The sequence below is a fragment of the Centruroides sculpturatus genome, unplaced genomic scaffold (genome assembly GCF_000671375.1).
Source record: "Centruroides sculpturatus isolate CEXI.00-Female unplaced genomic scaffold, Cexi_2.0 scaffold961, whole genome shotgun sequence".
NCBI classification, from domain to species: domain Eukaryota; kingdom Metazoa; phylum Arthropoda; class Arachnida; order Scorpiones; family Buthidae; genus Centruroides; species Centruroides sculpturatus.
Window position 1 is genome coordinate 224,785 of NW_019386171.1, and position 26,717 is coordinate 251,501.

Genomic DNA, 26,717 nt, shown 5'->3' on the forward strand with positions numbered 1-26,717 from the left:
TTAGAACAGGGGTTCTTGACCTTTTTTGTTCCATAGACCCCTCTTTTCCAGTCAGGTGAAGGTCTCAGATCTCTGGTTAAGAAACTCTGTTTTGGAATGATTCCTTTATTAAGTAGCTTATAATAAGAAACAATTATTTAAATGAATTTAATATTTTTACTATTATATACCTTACATTAATAAAATAATCTTAGATTATTCTTAATATAAAATATAGTGGAACCTTGCTTAACGAGAACCTCGCATAACGAGCAAAACAAATTGTAAAAACACGACTCACTTAACAAGCAACGTTTCTCATAACAAGTGACCAGGAGAGAGGAAGTCCCAGATTGTGTGCATATTCTATCAGTCTGTGTTTAGCACTTGTTCTGCTACCATCTTAGTGTCACTTGTAATCACACATTTTCCGAAACTAGTGTTCAGACATATTACATATAAACATTAACAACCATAGCCCATTATATAATAAACATACCAAACGATATGCCAAATTTTTTAGCTATGAGAAGACCATAATTAAATATTAGAAATTAATTAATTTGACTAGAGGTAGGCAGTTATGCTGCCATCTCAAATTTAATGACCAATTCCAAATTAAATTTTAGAAATGTCTAAATTAAAAATTAATTATTTATAATTATTAAATTTAATATGAAATAGCAGCATAACTACCTACCTCTAGTCAAATTAATAATATTTAATTATAGCCTTTACATAGCCCAAGGATTTGGCATATCATTTGGCATATTTATCAAACATATTATTTGAGATTTTTTTGGTTTTCTGCAAATTGAATTCACATTCCAGGTTGGTTCATTCTGTGCTAGAAGAAATGATGATGATGATGATGATGATTCACACTCCTTAACAATGTATATTGTATAATTTTCTTTGAATAAATTATATACATAAAATATTTGAGTATTTTTTTGGCATGGAATGCATTATTGTATTTTACATTAATTTATATGGGAAAAATTGTTTCACTTAACTAGTTGTTTGCATTATGAGTAAGATTCTGGAACGAATTAGGCTCATTAAGCAAGGTTCCACTGTCTAGTTTTTATTTTATTACTAAAAATTTTTACAGATAATTCTATACCTGATTTTTTATCCAAATAATAAGCTAGTAAACATCTTAAAACAGCTTGATGACCAACTATTAGAACATTATGCTGACGCTCTAATTCCTAATAAGATTGAAAATGTTTTTAAGTTACATAAAGAATATCAATAATTTTTTAAAACTTAAAATAAGATCATAGCACTATGATAACTATTTATAATTAAGCTAGACACAAATTAATAATACATTAATTTGTGTTTAGCTTAATTTAGAAGCAAATTTTCTTATTTCAATATAGAATTTAATACAATTTTAGAGTTTCTCAACTTTCAACAGTCTCAGTTATTTAAAAACTCATGATTTTTTTAATTGATTAAATTCATTAAAATTAATTATTACTGATTTTAAAAAACAATTATTATTAATTAAAGATAGTAATTTGAAAAAAATAAAGATATCAGTCACATACAATAAAATTTAAAAGTATGAACTTATTTTATATCTTAGAAACATTCTTTAATTTGAAGTTAATTCAATGTATGACAGGGCTTTACCTATGCTATCAAAATTATAATTGGTTACTGGCTATTTTTTAATTATTAATTTAAAATATTCTGGAATTTCCAGACTTGCTAAGAATTAAATTACCTAAGAGAAATTGCATTTGAACATGGTTATCTATTATAATTGATTGAACAAACTACAGAGTGGCACATCTAAAAGTAGCCCTGGTTCATAGCTTAATAGAACATGGAAACTCAAAATAATACAGTAATAAATACAAAAGCCAATGGCTGGTATCACTATCATAGATGATCACCTATCACATCTATATACATCTGTGCATGCTGAATCATGTTTAGGAACCAACATAATACTTTGACATTGATGGCAACAATTGCATGACTAATGTCCCTCAGTTCTTGTTTTGTACACCTTGATCTCCAAGTGTCCCAAAATATCATACATTGTCAGATCAGGGAAATGTATTCAGCAATGTTACATTCAACTGATGAGTTCACTTACTCTATGCAACACACTAGCACTGGAGATGCAACTCCAGTGCTATTGCACTTGGAGTTACTTTTTGTCCACCATCCTGTAGTTCTGAAATATAATAATGATGATTCTGGATAAAAAAACAGCAAAACCAAGATATACAAAGTGTTTTCATTTTAATCAAACACTCAAAGGCATGTGGAGAGAGACTGCTGAGACAAGCAATATTGACATTTGCAACAAAAGAAACTCTACCACTTACAAACTATTAAGAAATGATAAAGGCTAACAAGATGCATTCAGAACCCCATGGGTATTCAGATTTAAGACAACTGATTTGGCACAATGTACTCAAACAATGTACAATGTTTAAATCATGTCAAGCAATGTCAAGATCATTCAATTCATGTATAAAGAAGCATGAGTGAAACATGAGGAAGGGCATCTAGACTGCTGCAATGATAGCATACATCTTGATGTTAGAGAAACAGACTGACTTACAAGTGGCCACAGTGATTCAATCAACTCACAAAATAATATGGTATTAGAAATATTATGCATCACATTACAATGATTTAAAAAATTAAAAAGAACAAATCTAGAAAAAGAATGATTCAAAATAGGATTTAACCATCAAACCTTTCCAAACCATTAATTTTTCTAACTTTTCTAAAATTATCATCCAAAATTATCTAATCATTAAACTTAAAGACAATGACCTACAAAAACCCTGAGCAAACTACTTGTTATATTAATTAAGAAGAAACACCCTTTTTATCAATGCAAAAATTTATTTAAAATGATTGTTTTTGAATGCCTGATGATGATTGATTATATTAATCAATCATTATCAGTAATGTGTGATGCTTTAGCATCAAACACCCACTGTATTTAAAATTTACAAAAATTAACAAGTTACAAGAACTAAAAAAAATATTACGTTAAGATGGTCTATTTTAATCTATCCACTGAAAAAACTCAAAAAATACACATCCTACAAAAAGCAATCATTCAACCAAAAATAGTTAGACTTCAATGGCTACAAGATAAGGCTACCAATTTTACCTCAGATGACATTACAATTAGTGAAGATGGCAAACTTCATTTTCTTAAATGGGAACCCACACTTTTTTATTGCATAGTTTGATTCTACACAAACTTTTAGATAAAACACTTTTTGAAACATGCACTTATTAAAAGTTAAGAAGTTTGCCATATAGTACATACATATTTCTGTGAATATCTGTGAAATTCATTGAAAAAAAAGAAAAATGCTTAAAATCATTAGGAAACTATTATTATTTGGCAAAATCAAGATCAACATTTTTTATTTCTATGTTTAAACGATTTTATCATAATTTTATTTTCTAAGAAAAACAGGTTAAAATATTTTAATTTAAATTTCCTATATTTCTAATATTAACTTAATGTATAACAATCTGAAACTCTAGAATATAAAATCATATTAACATTTATTAAGCTACTTAGTATAAAAAATTCCATTTTATATAAACTTTACTTACCATGATAACTGGTTCAAGTCTTGCAACAAGATCTTCATATGACTGAAATATTTTAAATTAATATTTATTATTTGAACATGTATATACAGAGTGTATCAGAATGACATTTTAAAAATTTAGGGGATTGTAGAGGATGAAATTTTGAATGTTTTGATATTCAAAAGGAACCTATAGCCAGAAATTTGAACTAAAGTGTCTACAGTGGTAGGAAGTGCTTGATCGCACTTCACTTTGGTAGCTTCCCTTCAGTCCATTAACATCATGTTATTGCTGTGGATGGAAGACTGTAAACACACAACTACAGTGGTCTAACTGAGCCTGTGTACAGGACGTTGTGTACTTAGTGCTTGTCATCCTTCAGGTCACCTCTTGCATCCACTGGCACTGTGCTGTAAACACACAGCTAGTCAATGTGAGTCGAAGTTGGTCGTTATCACATTGAACATTTACTCTAAAGTAGTGCAGCCACTGATTTGATGTACAGTTTGATTGTATACTCTACTGTTTTGTCAATAAAACTTGTCATAAATTCAAAAATACTGTATTCTGCTGTTTCATTCAGCATACTGACTGCATAGAACATGCAAAGTGCTGTAGAAACATTATATCACATTTCTGGCTATTGGTTCCTTATATCAAAACATTCAAAATTTCATCCTCTACAATACCCCAAATTTTTAAAACATCATTCTGATACACCCTGTATATATATATATATATATAAAACAAGCATGCAATACTTACTTCTCCTCTAGGATATCTATAATGAAATTTATTTTGATCTCTAGCAGCAAAATCTTCAGGATATTTTTCAAATATTTCTTCATAAGTCATTTCCTCACATATACCCTGTAGATTAATTCAAATAATTTTTTAAATGTTAATTTATAATAACTAAAATTTACATTCTTAGGCTTTCTTGTAGACCAAACAAATATCTTTCATATTTCAGGGTATTTTTAGGATTATGAAAGATTTTCAGTTCATCATCATCAGAAGAATGATTTTATGGAGAAGTAAACTTTGTTAAATAAATGGTGTGAATAAGTAAATGTGCTTAATTTTAGGCAAAATATTTCTATTTTTTTTTCATAGGATTATTAATCCCAGTAACAATTAAAATCATATTATAATTATTATTAACACATTTAAATAGAAGTCATTTCAAAATAATAAATAAACTCTCAAACTTTTATCACATAATCTATATAGAATATATACATTACTAACCTTTTTATTTTAATTAAATGTGAATATTTTAAATTAATCTTTCTTATTAACATAATTAAATAATTAATTAAATTATATTTTTTCATTTGTTACAGTGATAATTAGAAATAAAAAGAAATAGGAAATAACCTAAATGCAAGATTTTAAAAAAAAATTTTATTTACTATTATAAACATAAATTATTAAAAAACATATAAGACTTAATCTTTGGCTATACATAATAGAATGAAATAGAGTATTTTGTTTATTTTAATTGAAATATTTTTTTGATAAAATAAAATTCAATAAATAATAAATTTCTTACAGCATCTATTTCATTTAAAGCCTTCCAGCATTCATGTGGAGCAATTATTCCTTTAGCTGTTTGTAAAGTACGTTTCATTTGACTAGTCCAGACATGTAAATTTGGAATTTTTTGTTCCTCAATGAACTTTGCAAGAATTCTTGAATACTATTAAAACAATTATTATAAAGTTATTATTACTTTAATACATAACTTCTAAGAAAAATCATTATTATTTTTATAAAATTATTTAACAATAATATTAATAAATGAACTTAATACTTTCAACAGTTGCAAACAAAATTTATTTTAAATGCTAATATCAATACTCAATATTAAAATTATTATATTTTATAATAATTTTAAAACTTCAATGTAAACAATAAAGTTATTACTGAAATTCTCTATGAAAATTATTCAGAAGTATCAATACATTTTAAATGTTCCACTCTTCCACAAATCAGGAAAATAAATAAAATAACAACACTAATTTTAACATGTTAACATGGTTAATTTTTTCATTATGCTGGGAGAAATTTAAACTTAGTGTGGGTTCATTAAAGTGTCAATATAAACTCTCAGTTTTTGAACATAATTCATTCCTAAAAGTCGTTTTAAAATCAAAACAAATTTTCCCATGAGAAACAATATAAAACGAATTAATCCATTCCTAATCCCCAAAATAAAACCCCCTTTCTTTTTACTTTTTTAGCTGTATTTCATGGTAAAAATGCCTACAAATGCAATGTAATATTGTATATAATGTAATACTGTACTATATATAATAAATTTTTGTCATTTAATTTGATTTAAGCACCTTTAAAGACAAATTCTTGGATGCCATTTATATTACATGAGTGTCAAATAACAATTTTTATTCATTTGTTTTAATTCAACTGCAATGTGTACTGAAAAATGAAAGTACAGTAGAGCATTGATTATCCGAATACCAATCAACTGAAACATCAGTTAACCGAAAGCATTCCAATTGGCAAATTCAAATTTCCGCTATAGCTGTGGTGCTGCAGCACTCTCCCCCTCCCTGCCAACCTAAACTGTAGGCATATTTTAATGTACTACTTTATGTAAGGTATGTATTTGTAAGACATGTGATACAAAATATATACAGTACAGTTTTGTGTTTAATATATTTTTTCATAAATGATCAGTTAGCCAAACAACCCCAATCCTGAATTGTTTCGATAATCAATGCTCTACTGTAGTATCTTTTCTGCATGCACATTGAAATCTAATCTAAATAGCAAAATCATTGATGATTCGTATTGTGACGTCTAACAATGCAGGCAATCTCAGTGCCACTAACTTCTAAATAAGTAGTCCAGTTGCTTGTAGTGGAAGTAAAATAAAAACTTCCACTACTTTTCCACAACTTCCAACCTGATTGGTTGGACAAGTAGTGGAAGTTTTTATTTTACTTCATAATTCGACTGTTGACCTTTTTGTCTCCATTTATTCACAATGTTGAAGGTAGAAAATCACCATCTTTGATTCTGTCGGATTTAGATAAACAGAATGCAATAGAATAACTCTTAAATCCGTTAATATTGAGTGACAAGACCATTAAAAAAAATTAGGTATGTCTTTGAATCAGAAATGGCTCTAGGACTGTCTCTCAATCCTGCCAAGCCATCATCTCTTCAGATGGAGAACACTTTTGTGACAGAATTACTCGACGGTACAGAACTGAAATCTGGAAGGATCAAAAAGGTACTGATACAATATTATGCAGTATCAGAGAATGTCAGAATAGGAGAAGATGCAGCTATGGGTAATCCAGTTAAAGATTATTCCTCCTCCTTTTCCACCATCAACTTGCTGTTGCTCGCAGATTGTATTCATAATTTCCTGACTATCCACAACATACTGCAGAAGAGTCTTCTATTGGGTTTCTGTTTTTCATTTCCCATCACACAGAATGCTCTGGATAGCAGAACACTAGTCACGTGGACAAAGAGCTTTAATTGCCCAGATGCTGTTGGCAAGGATGCTGTTCAAATGTTGAACAACGCCATCTGAAGAAAAGGGGATATGAAGGTTGATGTCGTGACCATCGTGAACAACACTACGGGAACCCTGGTCAAAGGAACCTTAGTGGATCTAATTGTGCTGTTGGAATGGTTTTAGCTACTGGAAGTAACGCTTGCTACTTGGAGAGAGTTGACAGAATAGGAAAGCAGAAAGGCAATCGCTCTGGAGTCAATGAGGTGGTGGTAGATATGGAATGGGGTGCTTTTGGCGATAATGGTGTCCTGGATTTTGTGAAGACCGAGTATGATCATGCTGTAAACGAGCATTCTCTGCTCGTTAATTCTTTTACATTTGAGAAACTGCTTTCCAGGAAGTTTCTGGGTGAAGTGGTATGACAAGTGATGTTAAAGTTCATTAAAGATCGCTTATTGTTCAAGGGACGTCTTACAGAGGACATGACATAAATTCTGTAAGACCTTTTTTAAGACTGTTTTAAAAAATGTTTTAAGACTCCTCTGTAAGAGGACTTACAGAGGAATTAACTTAACAGTTTCACGACAATGGACGTATCTCATATTGAAGGTGAAAATGGTGACTCTGAAGTCTGAACAATTTTTAGAGAATGCTTTGAATATGACAAGATCTCCAACGATGATATTAGTATAATAAAATACGTCTGCACTATCACCTGTCTTCGTGGAGCATGCCTTGTTTCTATATTTTGATCGAAAGGATAGACAAGCCAAAAGTGACCATTGCCGTAGACAGGTCTCTGTACAAGTATCATCCATGGTACAGACCGTTGATGGTAGAATTTATAACTAAAATGGCCCAGGGAAGAAGTTCAAATTGATTCTCGTTGAGGATGGAAGCAGAAAAGGAGCGGGTCTTGTTGCAGGCCAATATTACAAACAGAACACATTTCATAAATTATATCTCATGATTTTAAAAAACAATTTTAAGTTAAAAATAAACAATTCCAAAGTAATTAAATTTTGAAGGATCAAACTGATTAAAATTATTATTTATAATAAATAAACTATTGCAATTTATTACAAATTAACAACTAATCACCTTACAACTTCTTTCAAAGAATATCCACATATAGTTAAAATATAATAACAAACAAGTTAACAAGAAAAATTTGCAAACTAATCACTTCTATCTGTGAAAGATAAAGATTTAATACTAATTACAATATACAGGAGCACATTGCCAGCAATGCTTCCCATGCTACAGATTATACCATTAATCAGTATGAAATTAATACATCTGTCTAATTAATGTATATTTCTAAAGTCCTTTGTTTTTATTCAAATAATTAATTGTTAGAAATTTGTTAGATTGTTAATTGTTAGAAGCAATATTGTCTATTTAATTAAAAATAACAAGTAATCCAAAAACCTTAAGTTTTGACATATTTCCTACTAGAAATTATATTAATTAAATAAACGTATATGTTAAGTATTAAATGTAACAACTATAATTATATGTTAAGTTTCAACTTTACTAAAAATTGCTTTAATTAAGTTTTCTTAAAACTGATTTATAAAAACATATGATAAATTAAAATGTTTGTAATAATGCTAGTAATGTATAACTATATTGTATCATTTGTGAAAATAATTGTCTTATGTTTTTATTACTTTTAACTAATATCTAATTCTGAAATAATATTAACTGTACTTATTATAATCAACATCAACTGACTTCCAATGAAAAAATTTAATTTCTACAGAAAGAAATTTTTCTTTATCTCATTCTTTTAAAAAATTATTTTTTTATTGTAGTATAAATCAAAGTTAATGAGTCAATGAGTAATAATATTAAATTAAATTAAAATGTAAAAAACTGATGATAAATATGCTACATAAAATTGAAAAAAATGCAATTCATCAAAACTTGGAAAAATTTATCAATATTATGAACTTATCAAAAAAATATACATTAAAACTTTATTTAATGTTAAATGATAAACTGTATACATTACCTCCCAACCTCGATCAGAAAGGTCTGAGTCTCCACCAATTCTTCCTTGAACATTGAGTAAACTTTCCCCATGCTGCACATTTAATGAATATTAAATTTAATTTTTTGTCAATTTAATTACACTAATGCTATCATGTATTTTAATCAAAATTATTTATAAAACAAAAATAATTCAATATGGTGCATTTAATATATTAAGTTTTAATTAACAATGCACATATAAATTAAGGACATAGATATATAAATGTTCAAAGACAAACAAGAGGATATTATTATTTTGTTTCATTTTCAATAAAGAACAGCAGATAAAATATACTTTAAATCAACAGAGGATCATAATGCAAGAATGTGACAACTTTAGTAAGTTCAGTTTCAAACAAAATTAATTTCACATTTCTGATGTGAGAGCATGATGTTTATCTACCAAACAATGCCTTATTCTCCAGGATTTCAAAGCCCATCTAATATTGTTGCCATACGAAATTCCTTTCACTCCAGTTTCATAGTGTGCCAAAGTTCTAAACTGGTACACTTACTCTTCCAAGGAGCTTGCTTAAGCAATACTCAAAATAATCTAATCAAAAATATTCTAACATGTTACTGTAATGCTGCTATTTATGTCCTTTCAGTCAATGGTTAAAAATTAATAGATAAAAGTTGATGAGCACTATCGGCATTAAGAAGGTTTTGATGAGTAAAACACAAAACAACTACAAAATATTTTGCAAGCACTTTCAACATGTATAGAATGTCTTCTTCAGTCAAAACGAAAAAAATTTTAGAATGTTGATATGAATTTTAACATTAATGTTAATATGTTCTAATTGGAGTGCACATGTTAAACTTAAATGGTGCACTATTAAACTTATAATTTGACCATTAATTAAATGTGTAATTGAAAATTATTGGCAGCTGTGATTTAATTTTTTAAATTATTGAATAGTGAAATTCATATTTTTGGGTGCTCTAGAGTGGGTCCATTGCATGGCTCTAATTCTCAATTAATAATGTTTCCCAGATAAATAAAAAATTGCAGTCCTCGTGTTGTATGAAGATGGAAAATTCATTCCACTTTGTTCCAATAGATTGTGCTACAACTTTGTTTTTGAGATATAAGGTCGTAGCACAATCATGCACAACGAAGTGTTAATGTCCATGCTTCTGATGCAACTGAGTGTGCCTAATGGAACTTAGAAGCAAAAACAAACAAAACACAAGAACAAAGCAATCAATGGTAATTGCTTTGTTCTTAGATTGCCTCTTTGTACCTGCCATTGCAAGGATCATCTCTCCCATGGTTAGCAGGTACAAGAAGAGACTCTTCTATGCCTAACAAGTGCAGGGATTGCTTCTTTCTGTCTGGCTCTGCCTCAGTTCTACCACAATACAACAAAGACATGCACTGTCCTAGTTAAATATTCTTATTTCTTCAATTGTAAGATTTACTTTTTTTTTTTACCATTTTTTACTTATCCAAAATAAAAGTGTATTAGAATTGATGACATCTTACAATTTTGCAATCTAAAACATCAATCAATGATAATCATACCTGTTCAACATTATGTACAGTACCAATAATACACACTTTTGACTGTAGTGTTCAACAATCATGTTACCAACAAGCCCATTTGAATTAATAAGTATTTAACTTAAACTTGTTTTTAACATTTAAAATGTCTTTATGATGATGTTATAATGCAGAAATAAAATGAATAATTATTACATATATAAAAGAATGCAGAAACAAAACTGCAGAAAAATTCCTATTGCATGGCATGTGTATTGTTTTTTTAATTTGTTACTTAATAAAACTTAATATTTCCCTTCATAAAAAAATAACTTAAAATTTGACTTCAATTATGCTGTCTTAGAATCAAGGAAATAAACTTTATTATTTTTTCATCTTTTTTCACATAATACTAATTAAACCAATATTCTTTTTTTAACTAATCCAAGAATTAACAGAATTTATCTGGTGTAGAAATTACAATAATAAAATCTTTTAATTCACTGTATTTTAACTCTATTTAAGCCTGTTTTTGTTTTAATGTAGTAATGCAGATATTTTATTAAAACTTCAATAAAATATATAACTCAAAGTTTATTCACATTTTTAAAAAAAGGAGAACAAACATACCACAAATTTCAAAATAAAAAACAAAACAACTTACCCGTGTTAAATATATAGAACGTGGTGTAATATGAATGTTCATAAGATAATATACAACTCTGCTCTGTATATGCCCTGTATAATTTAACACAAATATAGTTTAAGTTTAGAATAATGGAATATTTTTAATAATTTAACTTAATATTTATAGAAATAATTAAAAAAATCAAGTAAAGATAAAGCAATAATTAAAATTGATTTAAAATTTTTAAACTTTCAAAAATAATGATGCAAAAACTTTGCACAAAATTTTTTGTAAAATATAATTCATTCATTCATTCATTTTGTGAGGATCATAGTTTTGCAGGCAAGAGTAATTAATTTATAAAAACCATCATCAGGAATCTGACATCAGCTGATTCCTGATGATGACAATATGTCACTGTGTATGCAATACTATGAGATTTATGCAAATAAGATGATAAAGGTAGCAATATTCTACAATAAATCAGCCATGTTAAGAAAAAGAACTAACTACATTCATATAAATTTGCAGATAAATGTGAATTATTGTTTCTACTTACCATATGAACAATATTTATTCTGCAAAAACTGGCCTTAAATTTTATATTACTATAAAGCAAGTACAATTTAATGGAGTTTAAATGAGTTAGATTTTTTAAATGGTAGCTGCTAGTTCCTTAATTTGTAGATACAGTGTTCTTGTAGATAGTCTCTTCTAAGCATGTCTCAGGTTTCTAAAAACAGGATACAAAGGATCATATCTAAATTTTGATAGAAAACCTGGATAATCCAGTAGAAAATTTAGGAAGCAGCACTTAACAGAAAAAGGCAGATCTGGGAGGCTAACTCCAATGGGAAGTTACAGGAGTCCCTGGAAACGGTTCTGACCATAAGATAATTACTGTTCTGTATTAAATTGGTAAATTTTTGTCAATTATGAGGATGGTTTTATATTTCTACAGATTTATTTGTATTGAATTTAATATTTTGTATTATTCTATTGTTTCACAGTGGGAGCACTTACTCTTTTACACACCTTCTCTGGATATATCCTTGATAGAACAGATTAAACTATTAAAAAATATTATGATAAGGAATTGAATTATAAAGTAAAATTACCACAAAGCCATTGCCTGAAAAACTATGATCCTCACAAAATGAGTAAATGATTTATATTTTTTTCAAAAATACTGTATTTTATGGGATATAAAATGCAATTTTTGTTCAAAACAAATTGCCCTGCATCTTATATGAAGTTGCAATCTCCCATAGGCTAATGAATTTCCCAAATGGCCTTCAGTAGACTACAGTAACCTCTACTAACCCAACTCTTAAATAAAAGGGTTAATGTTTAATTAGACATATAATTATAATTAATTGTTTTTTGAAGAGCTAAGTTGTTTTTGCTTGTATTCATGCAAAATAGTTAATGACAAATGCCTTCTTTTAAACTTTTATTTATCAGGAAAAACAAAGAGTGTGAATTCTAATTTTACTTTTTTAATCAGAATACAGTAAAAAAAAAAAAAATTGATGTTGAATGCCAAAAGCACAGTATAGCTTAAATACAATAAATACTTTTACTTAAATATTTTGTGCAAAAACAGAGATGTGCCTTATATGCCATAAAATATTGTAATTTATTACATATTCAATTCCAACACTTTTGCTTCCTAAAGTTCAGATTGTGTAGTCATGCTTTTTTTAAACTGAATTTTAAATTTTGTGTATTCTATATACAGCAAGTTATCCAAATTTGCCACTTAAACTCTTCAAAACAAATGGCATGATTCTGGCTTTAGAGACAACAGATTTGTGATGATGGGTTTCTTCTTTTCCTTAGAGATACTGTGGAGCTTCTTCCTAGCCTCTGTTTTCAGCACTCCATCTTGCATTGATTTTGGTGTCAGGAAATTTAGTTCCTTTTCATCAGTTCCAAAGACAGCTAGCCTTGTAAGTGAGAAATTTATTGCCACACTGTGCTGTTACACAAACCATCTGCACTATATATAGTCTTGGAACGTCTTGCGCTTGTATGCTGAGGTATGGTCAAATCAGTCCCTAAAGACTCCTGAATTCATTACTCTTATATCAAAATTGCTTCAAGTCTCTGACAGCATCTTCAGTCAGAAAAATTATATTTTCTCCTTGCAACTAAACTCTACTTGATGGTGAAAGTTATCTGTAGATATATTGGGTTAATGCATAATTTCATGGGGCAAAAGTTTTTATTTGATACTCATTTAAGACAAACAGGAGAAAAAAAAATAAATGGGTACTATATTCTCTTGCATTATCTATGACTATCTACTGTACCAATGCTGGGCAATTTTTCAATTCCACACCTGAAGAAATCTGCTGATTTGAAAGCATTTTCATTATCAAAGGAATTTGTTCAAAGATTGTTAGATAGAGAACATCAAAGGTAGAAAGCTGAGGGTATAAGATTGGAAATAAGGAAAATGTAGAATAACCTCCCAACCAAGCTCCTGAATGACTGCTTTTGTCATGTTAGCAGCAGTGTGAGTGTGCATTATCATGCTGTAGTAGTACTTGATGCAGTCTTCCTGGTTGTTTTTCCTGAACTGCAGCCCAAGATCTCTGAGTTGTTGGCAATAAATACCAGAAATGATAGTTACATTCTTGGGAAGCAATTTGTAGTATACAATGCCTTCTGTGCTCACTAGATGCCTAACTTTATCTTCTGTGGATGGACATTATCTTTTGTACAGGGAATTGCTTTTTTGTTCACTATTTCTTGTCGCTAGTAACAATCCTGAACAGGAATGATTAGTTAATTCATAAACAACAATTCATGAGCTAACCAATGATGAGCAAGTAAAGAAGCACAAAAGACCATCTGCTGATTTCTGTTGTTTATGCTTAGAGCATGCAGTATCTATACACTCAATTTTTGAACCTTGTCCATGGAATGCAAATGTCACACAATGGTTAACTATTCATCACATTTACCAATTCTTGGGTTGACTTATGTGGATCATTGTGAATTAAAGAATTTAAATGGTCTTATTGAACATGGAAAAATTACTCATATCAAAGTGGTCCTCTTTGAAAGAACAAAACCATTTTCTTTCTGTGCTTTCCCCAATGGCATTCTCCAAGTACACAACACAAATGTCTAAAGTAGCTTCTGCAGCCTTTACTCCTCTGTTAAACTCAAAACCAACAGAAAAGTATGTTGAAAGTATTTGTTTTTTCCATTTGACATTCCATTTTCTTTAGCCCACAAATAGCACCAACTTTCTTCAAATTTGCAAAATGCAAGATTTATTCACAAGCACAGTATTGTCACTTCAAATGACAAACAATAAACTCCCAACATCATAGTGTTACCACGCAAAAAACAAATGCTACAAACTTACTCAAAAACTCAATAAATGTATGTTCTGCTTGAAGAATTTCAACTTGATAACATCTGAAAATATTTCCACAAGTTGATGTTGTACACCAGAAACCTGAAAAATGCCCAGTTTTTATTCTGTCCATTGTCATTATCAAACCACAGAAAACATCATACATCATGAAACCACAGGAAAAGAAAAATTGTGGAAAGAACTAATATCATCTTTTCCCCCCAAACATAGCTTTATGCCATTGGATGGCAAAAGGTTTTCAAAGGCTCCGCTTACTGACAGGAAAAATCTCATTGAATACAACGATTCTTTTTGTGAGGAGACATATATTACTCTTTTTGAGAGATATTACTTACATTATTATCAGTAATTATCTATTGTTAAATTCTTTGGGGATATGCTTCCAACCACTTGTAGGTGCTATTGTGGCGGTAAGCCATACCTATATACATAGGGGTTAAATATAAGTTTTATATTAATCTCAATCCTTTGTCCTTCATGTCACTGCTTCTAGAACTTTTTCATTCATTCCTTCCCTATGGTTGGGGACAAGCGTTGTCCAGGAACAAAAAGGGGAAACAAAAGAGAGAAAAGCCCTGAGCGCATCAGAAAAGAGAAAGAGTCATTCTTGAGATAGCATTCGAGGAGAGCAGATGGAAAGAAAAAGAGGTCGAAGTCAGCACTTAGTAGGACGAGGAATAGACCTTAGGTTGTTTGGAAGAAACAAATGAACAGTACTGTTGTTGAGATCAAGAGCTTTGTGAATACTTCGGAATTTTCAGATTTTTGATATAGAAAAGGACAGAGAAAAAGACGAATTGAGCACAAGTCCCAACATTGTGAAAATTGAAGATATACGAAAGGCCTGGGTACCCAACCAACCTTCTCTTTGTTTCTTTGTACTTTTGAGTCCTTCATCTCATCTTCCTTTTTTTCTCTTTGGTTTTAGTATATAAGTTAGTTTAAGATAGTTTAAGTTACTTATATTATTTCGGGAATATATCTCAATTTTAACCATTTGTTGTGTCACCCGAACACGTGTCACTCACCTTTGTTCATATAAAAGGACCTATCGAAACTGTTTTGTACATATAGGGACTACACAGTTGGGATCCTAAAGAACCAAGTGTACAGAGAACCATGCGAAAAGGAAAATAAAGATTCCTTTTTTTTGTTTACAACTTTGTATTGTATTGTTCGTCCATATACACACCACACTATATTGAGGCACATTTCCAGTAAAGAAGGCCATAACTACAGTACTTGTAGGTAGTTAAGACTTTTTATACTAGAACTTGTAGATATGGTCACTTTACTTTGCATTCAAACATTTCTTGTAGATACAATAAGTTAAAAATTAGTTTTTCACCACTTAAATATTGAAATTTGTTTGTATTGATCAGAGATAAGTTAGATATACAAGTAAGATTCCTAAAAATGACCCTAATTCAATCTATAAAACAAATTGTAGTTATAATTTTTTCCTTAGCATGAGAGAAATCAAGAGAGAGCTTATTCTTCCTTTGTGTAATAATTTTGATTTCAGTCAAATAATTTTTACATACCTGTAGATTGATAAAGAAAGAAAAACTGATAGCTCCATGAATTTTGAAAAGGATTCAAATATTTTTCTTTTTGGTTGATAAAGACATAAATAAAGAATAAAGGACAAAAGCTCACTTTGAACATCTGTCTATCAGTTTTGCTAAATTTTTAGCTAATCAAATATTTGGGGTAGGGGCAGTGGTGATATTCAGCAGGTTCGCACAGGTTCAGCCAAACCCGTTGTTAACATTTTCAAAGTTTTCCGAACCCGTTGTTAAACACACGTAACATTTCTCAGTGGTTTTGTTTCTTTTAAAAAATATATTAAAATATACGTATTATACTCTGTAACACTACTAAACTTGAGCCTTATACTCCGTTCGCCTTGGTGCAACCTCCATCGACCGTTTCAATCTCAACTGAAACGAGGTTCAATCGCACGAGAGATCCCACAATCCCACGCGCGCGAATAAATACAAGATGGTTGCGGAACACGTGTCCGGCTATCGACAGCGAAATAAAAAAGATATTGTATTTTGAGAGACAATGACATCTATCTATTATTATAATAATACCTAATGATGAAATAAATGATTTAGAAAAATTTTTTCTTGAGAAAAAGCCAATTTTTATGTTTATAAAATATTTTGAATGAAAAATATTAAAATATGTACAAAATAAACCATTTTGAACACTTTTTTTTTATTTATCAAAAAAATATAGTTCTGACATAAACAATGTTAAATTTTAACTGACTTAATTTTGCGAACGCATTTTTTTTTTATTTATATGGGCATCTTAAGGTCAGTTTTTGCGCTAATGTTGCTAATGCACCATTTGAACGAAAAAAATTGTTAAGGAAAAATATTTTGTTAGCGAACCCTTCATTAAATATTAAGGTCTGAAATAACTTCATTAATCAGCATAATAAAATTTGCACCAATTGATTAAAGTCCAGGGATAAAGGTCTATTAAAGGTTAAGTAAAAGTTTAGATATTTGAATTTTATATCCTTATTTCTCTTACAACTGTTTTAAAGAATACAGTTTGTTAATTCTGTGAATTTATAGATTATAATTTCTATATTATGTGGTAACTTGTATTTTTTGATCTTATGGTTCTTTATACAAATTATAATTGTGATGGCATCTTAAACTGAAAAATTAAAACTGTCCAAAGTCAGAAGAAAACAATAATCTGAAATTTCACAATTTTATCAAATTAAATGCCTCAACAAAATTTATTCTCTTTCATATTTTTTCCCATAATTAACTTAAAATAATACAGATTATTTGATTTAAAAATACTATTGTATATTATGTAAAGTTTATTATTAAAATCTGAATATGTGAGATATATTCTGATGAATATATTACTGTTTTAATTATATTTCACAACTTAAACTAGAAGGATACTTAATGATTTCTCTTACAGATTTTGTATCAAATAATTCAGCAAATTTATCAATTTTAATTATAACCTTTAAAATATCACTTGTTACTTATTATAGTGTTGAAAGAATAATCTACAGATAAGTATGAAATTAAACTTATTTACTAAAAATCTTCATTAAAAAAACAAAATGTCAATATGAAAAGTGGAAAAAAATTTGCATATTTTTTTTTTTATATTTTAAAATACAGTAGATCATTGATTATCCAACCCCCAATCAACCATCACATCGGTTAACCGATTGCATTCTAGTCGGCAAATTCAAATGTCCACTAGTGATGTGGGGCTACAATATTTGGCTATGTCGTGGCTTCTTTATTACTATTTTTGTTAAATTTTTGCGTGTTTTAGCTGGCAACACTGGCTCGATCATGAAAGGGAGGCCAATATTTAAACAAGGCTTAATTTTCTAATTCTGAGTGGTTGTTTGTTTTGTGAACAATAAAATAATTTAAAAATAATTTTTAATGATATAATAGTGACAATTATTATTTTAAAAAATTTTGTTTCGCTTAATATTGATGAAAATTCAACGTGAAGTAGGTTAATAGTGATATACTAATATACTAATTATATGGGATATACTAATATACTATACTAATAATGTATTTTTTCATACTTTTTGGCTATTCGTTTTTTTCAGTTATCCGACCAAACCCAGTCCCCAATTGAGTCAGATAATCGATGCTCTACTGTAGTCTAATCATGTATAATTACTTGACTTTTTAACATTTATAAAATTATATATTGGGTCTACCGGAAAGTTCTGTCAGTTTTGGTTATAACAAGTTTCAACAAGTATGTGCATAATCATTTGCTGCATATTTGGCTCTCTCTTTTTATCACTGAATGTATACGTACTGACCTAGCAAATGAACTAAAACGAAGATGATTCATGTTAGTTTTAAGTGATATGCGATCGTGTACACATGGCTACTGATAAAGTTCATTTACGCCACTGTATTTTGTACAAATTCCAACAAGGAAGAAATGCTACAGAAGCATGTAGAAATTTATTGAAAGTGTTTGGTGAACGTACAGTTTCTGATAGAACATGCAGAAGATGGTTCAAAAAATTTCAAATAGGTGATTTTTACCTTTCTGATAAGCCATGCTCTGGTCGACCATCTTTGATCGACAACGATGCTGTCAAGATCACGTTAGACCAAAATCCTTTTTTGACAACATCGGAGATTGCAGAAAGGCTTGATTCAGCTCAACAAACTATTTTGCATCATATTCGGAAACTAGGATTGGTGTGGAAATATTTGAGATGGGTGCCACATGAGTTAAGTGAGAAGAATTTGAATGATCGAGTCATCATATGCACATCTCTGCTTGCATGGAACAAAATTGAACCCTTCTTGGACTAGATGATAACTGGGGATGAAAAGTGGATTACCTATAAAAATATTATAAGGAAAAGGGCATATTGTGAATCCGGAAAACCTGCCCCCCTACACCTCTAAACCAAAGTTGAGCCTGAATAAGAGAATGTTGTGTATATGGTGGGACATTCAAGGACCAATACATTTTGAGCTGTTAAAACCAAACGAAAAGCTAAATTTGGAGAGGTACTGTCAGCAATTGGGTAATTTAAAAATAGCACTCCAAGAAAAGAGGCCGGTGATGTTCAATAGGAAGGACATCATACTGCTTCATGATAATGCCAGGCCACATACTGCTTTGGGGACTCGTCAGAAACTCGCAGAGCTAGGCTGGGAAATTCTGTCACATCCACCATACTCCCTGGACCTAGCTTCCTCCGATTATCATTTGTTTCTGTCCTTACAAAATTTTTTTCAGGGCAAAAAATTAAAAAATGAAGAAGATATCAGACAAGTACTGGTTCAATTTTTCGCCTCTAGGGATAAGGCATTTTTTAAAAATGGGATATACAAATTGCCATCACACTGGCAAGAACTCATAAATAATGATGAAAATTATATTATTCAATAAAGTTTATTCAAGGTATGAAAAATTTATTATTTTGTTTTATTCTAAAAATGGACAGATCTTTCCGGTAGACGTAATATTAACAAAATAAGTAAATAAAATTTTAAACCTTCATGTCTATGAACAATAACTTTTTCTCCAGCATTATAAATTTTCATAAAGGAATAATTTTCTTTTTCTTCATTTAATGTTTGATATGACATTTGATAATGCTCAATACGTTTAACAAAATCTTGCAATGCTTCATCCTTATTACAATTTTGATAATCAGGACTATGAACTTTAACTTCCTATAAAAAGAAATTATCAAATTTCATCAAATCAGTGATTTATTTATTGATTATTGTAGTATTTATTTAATTTTAAACATAGCTATTACTTGAAAATATCAAAAACAGGATTATTAAATTATTTTCAAACCAATAAAAATTCAAAATAGCTATCAAGTATAGAGTAGAATTTTACATTAAATTAATAGCACTACAAAAATTAAAATAATTGTACATCTGTCAAACATTCATTTTCATCATTGTTACTTTTCTAATCAATATTATCTCATTTATTTAAAGCTCTAACAACTGCAAACAGAAAATTAGTCTAATAAAGAAGAAATTATTTCTAATATATGAAATTCAATTATTCCTAAAACAGTTCTATATATTTTTTAATTAAGCATACTAAAAAGTCAAAAAAAGAAATGTTTTTATACAAAGTAAAATTAGATTTTACTTTGTGTAAATTTACTATCTTAAATTATAATTATTAATATAAAAATTGCACTCTTAAAATATAAATTAAATTAGTTAAATTATGTTATTTTTTAAAGAAAATACTGAAATAATTTAATTAAAGAAACAGTTTAAATGAGAAATATATAAAAATGAAATAAAAGTCTCATACGAAAATGGAAATTATTATTTTAAAAGGAAAAAAAAATTACTTATTATTTAAAAATTAATTAAACACCATTTTAAAATGTAATTTTTAATACTTAATATGACCGAATAATGTAAAGAGAATAATCTCCACTCAAAAAACTGGTTATAATTAATAAAAAATTCATTCACACATCAATATCAGTTTATGAGAATAGTTGGAGGCTATGGGGGCAATTCCTAGTGACCACTTACTCGGCAACAGGTCGGTAAGACCCGATCTTGTTGTCTGGGGATGGCTTTCGGGGGAGGGTCGGCAGGATGGTGAGATCCGTCTGACATCAGGACTGACACCAGTTAGGATAATGCTAAATCACATCCTAACTTGTGATTCTTAAATGATGAGTAGGAGTGTCGATTAAACTGTCGAGTGGAGAGTGTGTACAGGTAAATCGAGAGGGTGTCCATTTCCCAAGTGAGAGACAGGTGTTCAAGTTTAACAAACATAACAAAAGTTCAATATATATCTAACAAGGAGAGCCTACGGCTTTGGGGTAACGGATTTTGATGATCTTTGGTGTAGAGGTAGTACACGATGTTAGTGTACTATCTGTAAAATACTAAAGTGCAATACTCAAATATAATCGAGAAAATCGAACTTAAAGTTTTGTTAGAACTTTATATATAAATTATACGTACTTCTATTCGAGCGTCCTGTGGCAGAGTGGTAACGAGTCTGATTCATAAGCTTGAGTTCTCGGGTTCGATTCTCGCGTATAATTTTTTTTTTAATTCATAAATACTTATAATGTATTTATTTATTTACTCATTCATTTATTTCTTATTATTTATTTATTTTAATTTAATTTCTACTATTCCAAGTCTAATATTTTTATACTTTTGTTGACAATAACGGCGCATTCTTGACACCTATGTGTCAACTTTCCCATCTAATTGTTATCACTAACGGTGACCGATCTAATTCTCACTAGGAGCGTTTTTTCTATCGGAGTTCTTTTTCACTCACTCTTTAACAGTTCGTTTCTAAATTTCGACACGAATAGACGTATTTGTGTAGTAAAACTTATTTTGAAAAATTATTTTATAATCAAAAAATGTCGTCAAGAGAAGCAAGTTCTTCACGTTGTGACGAAAAAACTGTTGATGATAACTCTTTATACAGTGATGTAAAATACTAACTTGTAAAGTGCAAAACTCAAATATAACCAAGAAAAACGAATATAATTTATTGAAGCAATATTATATAATTACATATCATTGTCAGATGTACATGATCGTGAATGATACTTATGATAAAAACATTCAAAACAAAAATTCTGTCTACACCAAGAACAACAAATAAATGCTGCTTTTTTAAAAGGTATCATCAACAGTTTTTTCGTCACAACGTGAAGAACTTGCTTCTCTTGACGACATTTTTCGATTATAAAATAATTTTTCAAAATAAGTTTTACTACACAAATACGTCTATTCGTGTCGAAATTTAGAAACGAACTGTTAAAGAGTGAGTGAAAAAGAACTCCGATAGAAAAAACGCTCCTAGTGAGAATTAGATCGGTCACCGTTAGTGATAACAATTAGATGGGAAAGTTGACACATAGGTGTCAAGAATGCGCCGTTATTGTCAACAAAAGTATAAAAATATTAGACTTGGAATAGTAGAAATTAAATTAAAATAAATAAATAATAAGAAATAAATGAATGAGTAAATAAATAAATACATTATAAGTATTTATGAATTAAAAAAAAATTTTACGCGAGAATCGAACCCGAGAACTCAAGCTTACGAATCAGACTCGTTACCACTCTGCCACAGGACGCTCGAATAGAAATACGTATAATTTATATATAAAGTGCTAACAAAACTTTAAGTTCGATTTTCTTGATTATATTTGAGTATTGCACTTTAGTATTTTACAGATAGTACACTAACATCGTGTACTACCTCTACACCAAAGATCATCAAAATCCGTTACCCCAAAGCCGTAGGCTCTCCTTGTAAGCTAGGATACATGAGAAAATACAAGCTATATGACTAAATATGGCGATTACATGAGAATATCAAATATTACAAGGCGTCATGACTATTCTACTACCTATGCCACAAGCACATACTGAGCTTATTTGAGAGATTGCATCTTGAATTGGAGAGGGAGCTTACAAACACTGATCAGCAGAAATATCTCATAGGGAAAATACTATCTTCTCGGTGGATGGAGAAGTATAAGGTCATTGTCCGGCGATTGCTCAGTGATGGATGGAAGTTAGATCAGTAGGTTCTGTATGGCATTGTTCCCTTGACGTGGCATTGGTCCGCTGAGGTCCACTGCATATGGTCCGCCAGGTAGTGGTTGGATTGAACTTCGCTATCTTTACTCAGGATGTTCACTACCTTCACCTACATCTATGTATTTCCACTTCTTCCAGGTACTCCACACTGAACTCTCGCATCTGCCTCCTTTTATCCTTGTTGGCCTGGGAAAGTCGATCATGTGATCAACTGTTGTTAGAGACAAAGTTGGTTTCACAGACATTGGTTCAGAGGTGACTTAAAGATGTCATTTGGTTGCAGCTGTCATGCCCATATTTGGTTGTGGACTTGCAAGACTACTATGTTTATTCAATCAATGTTTAACTTTCTCTTCTCTTAACATCAAATTGTTTTCGTTTGACAGTCTGTTGTTAGAAATATCTAACATTTGTTGATTGGAAGTGTGTCATTCACTCCGTTTTCGAGCAATGTTTTTCTAACTGTCACAACGGAAAATTAGGCTTACAAAAAATTTTCTAAATTTTTCACATTATCAAACCTGCAATCTCACCAGTTTAACATTAAAACAAGACTTACTAATACAAATGTTTTCATCCATTTAGGTAAATTACAAGGAATGTAGAACAGAAATTACAAATTCAAATCATTGAACAAATTCAAAAATTAAAAGCTTCCAGATGATAGAAGCTCATACATACAGATTAGTACAATCCCACAGTCATTGTAAAAATGTAAAATTATATCTTTTAACAAGAGTAATGTGTAAATATAACAAGTGATATAGCTCAAAAGTGCAAACTACAAGAGTTCAAACCATGCTTGCAGTGTTGTTGAGAGGGAATTAGCATGGTGGATGTGTTATATCCAAGATAATCAAGAGCCAGAAGACTTAACTTTCAATAGCATAGTAGGTTTGGTGTGGTTTGAGCTCCTGTAGTTAACAATAAAGCTCAAAAATGTGAATATATTTATACATTACCTTTGTTAAAAGATATTGAAATTACTATCTATTATAGAAGCAAAATTTTATGGAGTTTGTTGCATGAGGTTGTAATGTACAAGCTAGGCTACCATAAGTTTTGTGCCAGATGGATACCAAAAATCTTGCCAGATAACCACAAAAAACAGCACATGGCAGCATCGTTGACATTTCTGGAAGCCTACCACAGAGATGGTGACTCACTTCTCAATCATATTGTAACTGGGGATGAGACTTGGATAAAACACATGAACTGTGAGACAAAAAACCAGTTTATGAAGTGAGGACAAACAAGTTCTCCTACAAAACCAAGGAAATGTGTACAAATGTTGTCAGCAAGAAAGATCATGATGACTGGTTTTTTGGGACAAGAAGGGTGTGCTTCTGGTGGATTTCCTGAAATGTGGTTCAACAATAAACTCTGAGAAATATTGCAAAACATTAAAAAAGTTAAGAAGAATGATTCAAAACAAACATTGGGAAAAACTGAGTTCCAATATTTTGTTTTTTCATGACAACACCTGCCTGCACATGGCCAATTGCACTCAACAGCTCTTAAGACAGTTTCAAATGGGAGATATTTGATCATCTGCCATACAGTCCAGATGTTGCACCAAGCGACTACCATTTGTTTCCAAGCATTAAGTTATGGCTTGCAACATAGTGCTTCAATGACAATGTGGAACTGCAGGCAGGCATGAATGAGTGGTTGATGTCTCTCAGGTGGAAAAGTTCTATGATGATGGAATTAATAAGCTGGTGCACTGTTATGATAAGTGCCTCAATTTGAATAGAACTATGTTGAAAAATAGTTTAAAAGTGTGGCTTTCAAATGTATATAATAAAAAATGTTTCCTTTCACTTGGGTTGTTTTTAATTCTAAAACATAAGTTACTTTCTGGATTGCTCTCATATATTTCAAATCTTTTTTTCTTAATTAAGAAAGTGTTTTTTAAAAATCTAATGTATTTACCATACAACCTTCTCAGTAAGATCTCTCTGTGTTCATTTTATAAAGTTTATAATCAAGATAGTAAATGAATGTATTATAATATAACAGGATAATAAAAAAGAATATCAATAAATTTTATTTTTGATAATGAACCATTGAAAATCAATAATTTCAATACAAGAAAATTGTTTTATTCATTTTTATTTTTATTTGTTGAATAATTTTTAGTTATGGTTAGAAGTGTTATAGTTATGGCTTAGTTAAGATTCATTCCATAAATATAATCACGAGACATATGGAAGTTTTAAAATTATGCAAATTCTATTTGACACATTTCAGAAATCATTCAAAATTAACAAGATTTCTTTCAATGAAATCTCATTGATTTCTACAAATTTAATAACAGATTTCACAAATAAAAAATATATCACAAAATAAAAATGCTAGATTTATAATTTATAAACATGCATTAAAATGAAGATTCATTTTTATTCTTATAATTTGTACTAGAGTTTTTGTTATATTCCTAGATGATTAATGATTAGCACAAAAGTTTATTAAAATACTTTTCTAGATAAAAATTTTAAAAATAAAGCATTGATTATTTCACCTGATAAACTGATATAATTCATCCAAACAAAAATGTAGATCTTACTATAATATTTGCTTCAATGATTTCTGGATCATCACAAATTGATTCCACAAAAAATAGCTTCAATCCAAAACAGTTGCAAACTATGTTATGAATAAGTACCCGCCTTTCATAAGTAGTGTTTGTAGCATCATATACCTAAAATTAATAGATTATTATTATTATTAAGCACTATTATTTTAAATTATCATTATATGTTTATTTATCAACTTACAGCAACTTCTCCACCTTCGTCTAACCATTTGCACATATCATTTAATGCATCTATTGCACATTTACTATGAATAAAATAAACCATAAAAAATTATAAAATGGCAACTTACTTTTAGAATTAATAGTAATTAATTAATGTTAGTTCTACAAAATTTTTTTATCATTCAAAAACAGTTTAATTATACTTATTACAATCTCTTAAATTTAATAAAAATTTATAAAGTAAAATATTTTTTGTACTGAGGATCTAAATACATATAAAAATTAGATTTTTGAAAATATATTTCATTTTATATTTTATATGATACTATGTTTGTTTATATTAAGATTATAAGTTTATAACAATCTTAAATTAAATTTCTTATCAAGGTTTGCTCTATTGTGAAGACTTCTAAACATTCAGCAAAAAAGAGAATAAAAAACATGTTGAATAAATTAAAAGTTTATATTTCTATTAAAATATTTTAAGGACAAGCTAATCTTATTACAAAATCTGAAATTTCATAAATAAATATAACTATGCAACACTTAAAACTGGATTTAACCAGGTACAAATAATGAAGCTACACCAGGAATACCAGCAAATAACACACTTTACTAAATTAAAACCATAAAACAAATGTTTTTGCTATTTTTTAAATCATCATCATCAAGTTGAAAAGCAATTGAATATATACATTCAACTGCTTTTCAACCTGGCCTTTTCACATGTACACGAATATTCAAACCTCACTTTGAACATCACATATTTTCATAAATAAAAAGTTTATTATGTTTTTTGTTGTTGTTATTATTTCTGCTTCCTATTAGTTATTAATAAGAAAATATCAATGTTTTATATGTTATAATTATGTTAAAAAGAAGAAACAACTCTATCATAATGAAAAATATACTTTTATAATTTACACTTATAAAACTGAGTACTTTTTGAGTTTTAATAGAAATATGACTAATAATTATTGAGGTCCTCAATATTTCAGGAGGAAAGAGCTATCTGAATAAACTGATTCAATAAGATAATATCAATAAAACATTGTATTCTTTTATTCTTACACTTAGAAATGAAAGATTAAAATAAAAACAATTTAAAGCAAAGTCCAATTACATAAAAACACTCCAAAAAATCTTAAAAATTGCATTAACCATTTTAATTTCTAGCCATATTTTTACCAATCTTTCTCAAGAGAAACTTACAAAATAAACATGTGGT

At 29.4% G+C, this 26,717-nt stretch overlaps 1 protein-coding gene and 1 pseudogene across 2 annotated transcripts in view; one reads left to right on the forward strand and one right to left on the reverse strand.

Moving 5' to 3' along the window:
- The window catches only part of LOC111613903 (6-phosphofructo-2-kinase/fructose-2,6-bisphosphatase 4-like), an 88,949-nt gene that overhangs the window by 44,809 nt on the left and 17,423 nt on the right, over positions 1 to 26,717 (reverse strand). For both annotated transcript variants that reach the window (XM_023355255.1, XM_023355256.1), the window contains exons 5-13: positions 25,509 to 25,572; positions 25,298 to 25,432; positions 19,653 to 19,833; positions 11,254 to 11,327; positions 9,084 to 9,155; positions 5,126 to 5,272; positions 4,336 to 4,440; positions 3,592 to 3,633; positions 1,106 to 1,193 (exon numbers count right to left, since the gene is read on the reverse strand). In XM_023355255.1, coding sequence (XP_023211023.1) covers positions 1,106 to 1,193; positions 3,592 to 3,633; positions 4,336 to 4,440; positions 5,126 to 5,272; positions 9,084 to 9,155; positions 11,254 to 11,327; positions 19,653 to 19,833; positions 25,298 to 25,432; positions 25,509 to 25,572 — 908 coding nt within the window. The remainder of the gene's footprint in view (positions 1 to 1,105; positions 1,194 to 3,591; positions 3,634 to 4,335; positions 4,441 to 5,125; positions 5,273 to 9,083; positions 9,156 to 11,253; positions 11,328 to 19,652; positions 19,834 to 25,297; positions 25,433 to 25,508; positions 25,573 to 26,717) is intronic.
- On the forward strand, positions 6,556 to 7,558 carry LOC111613904 (annotated as a pseudogene).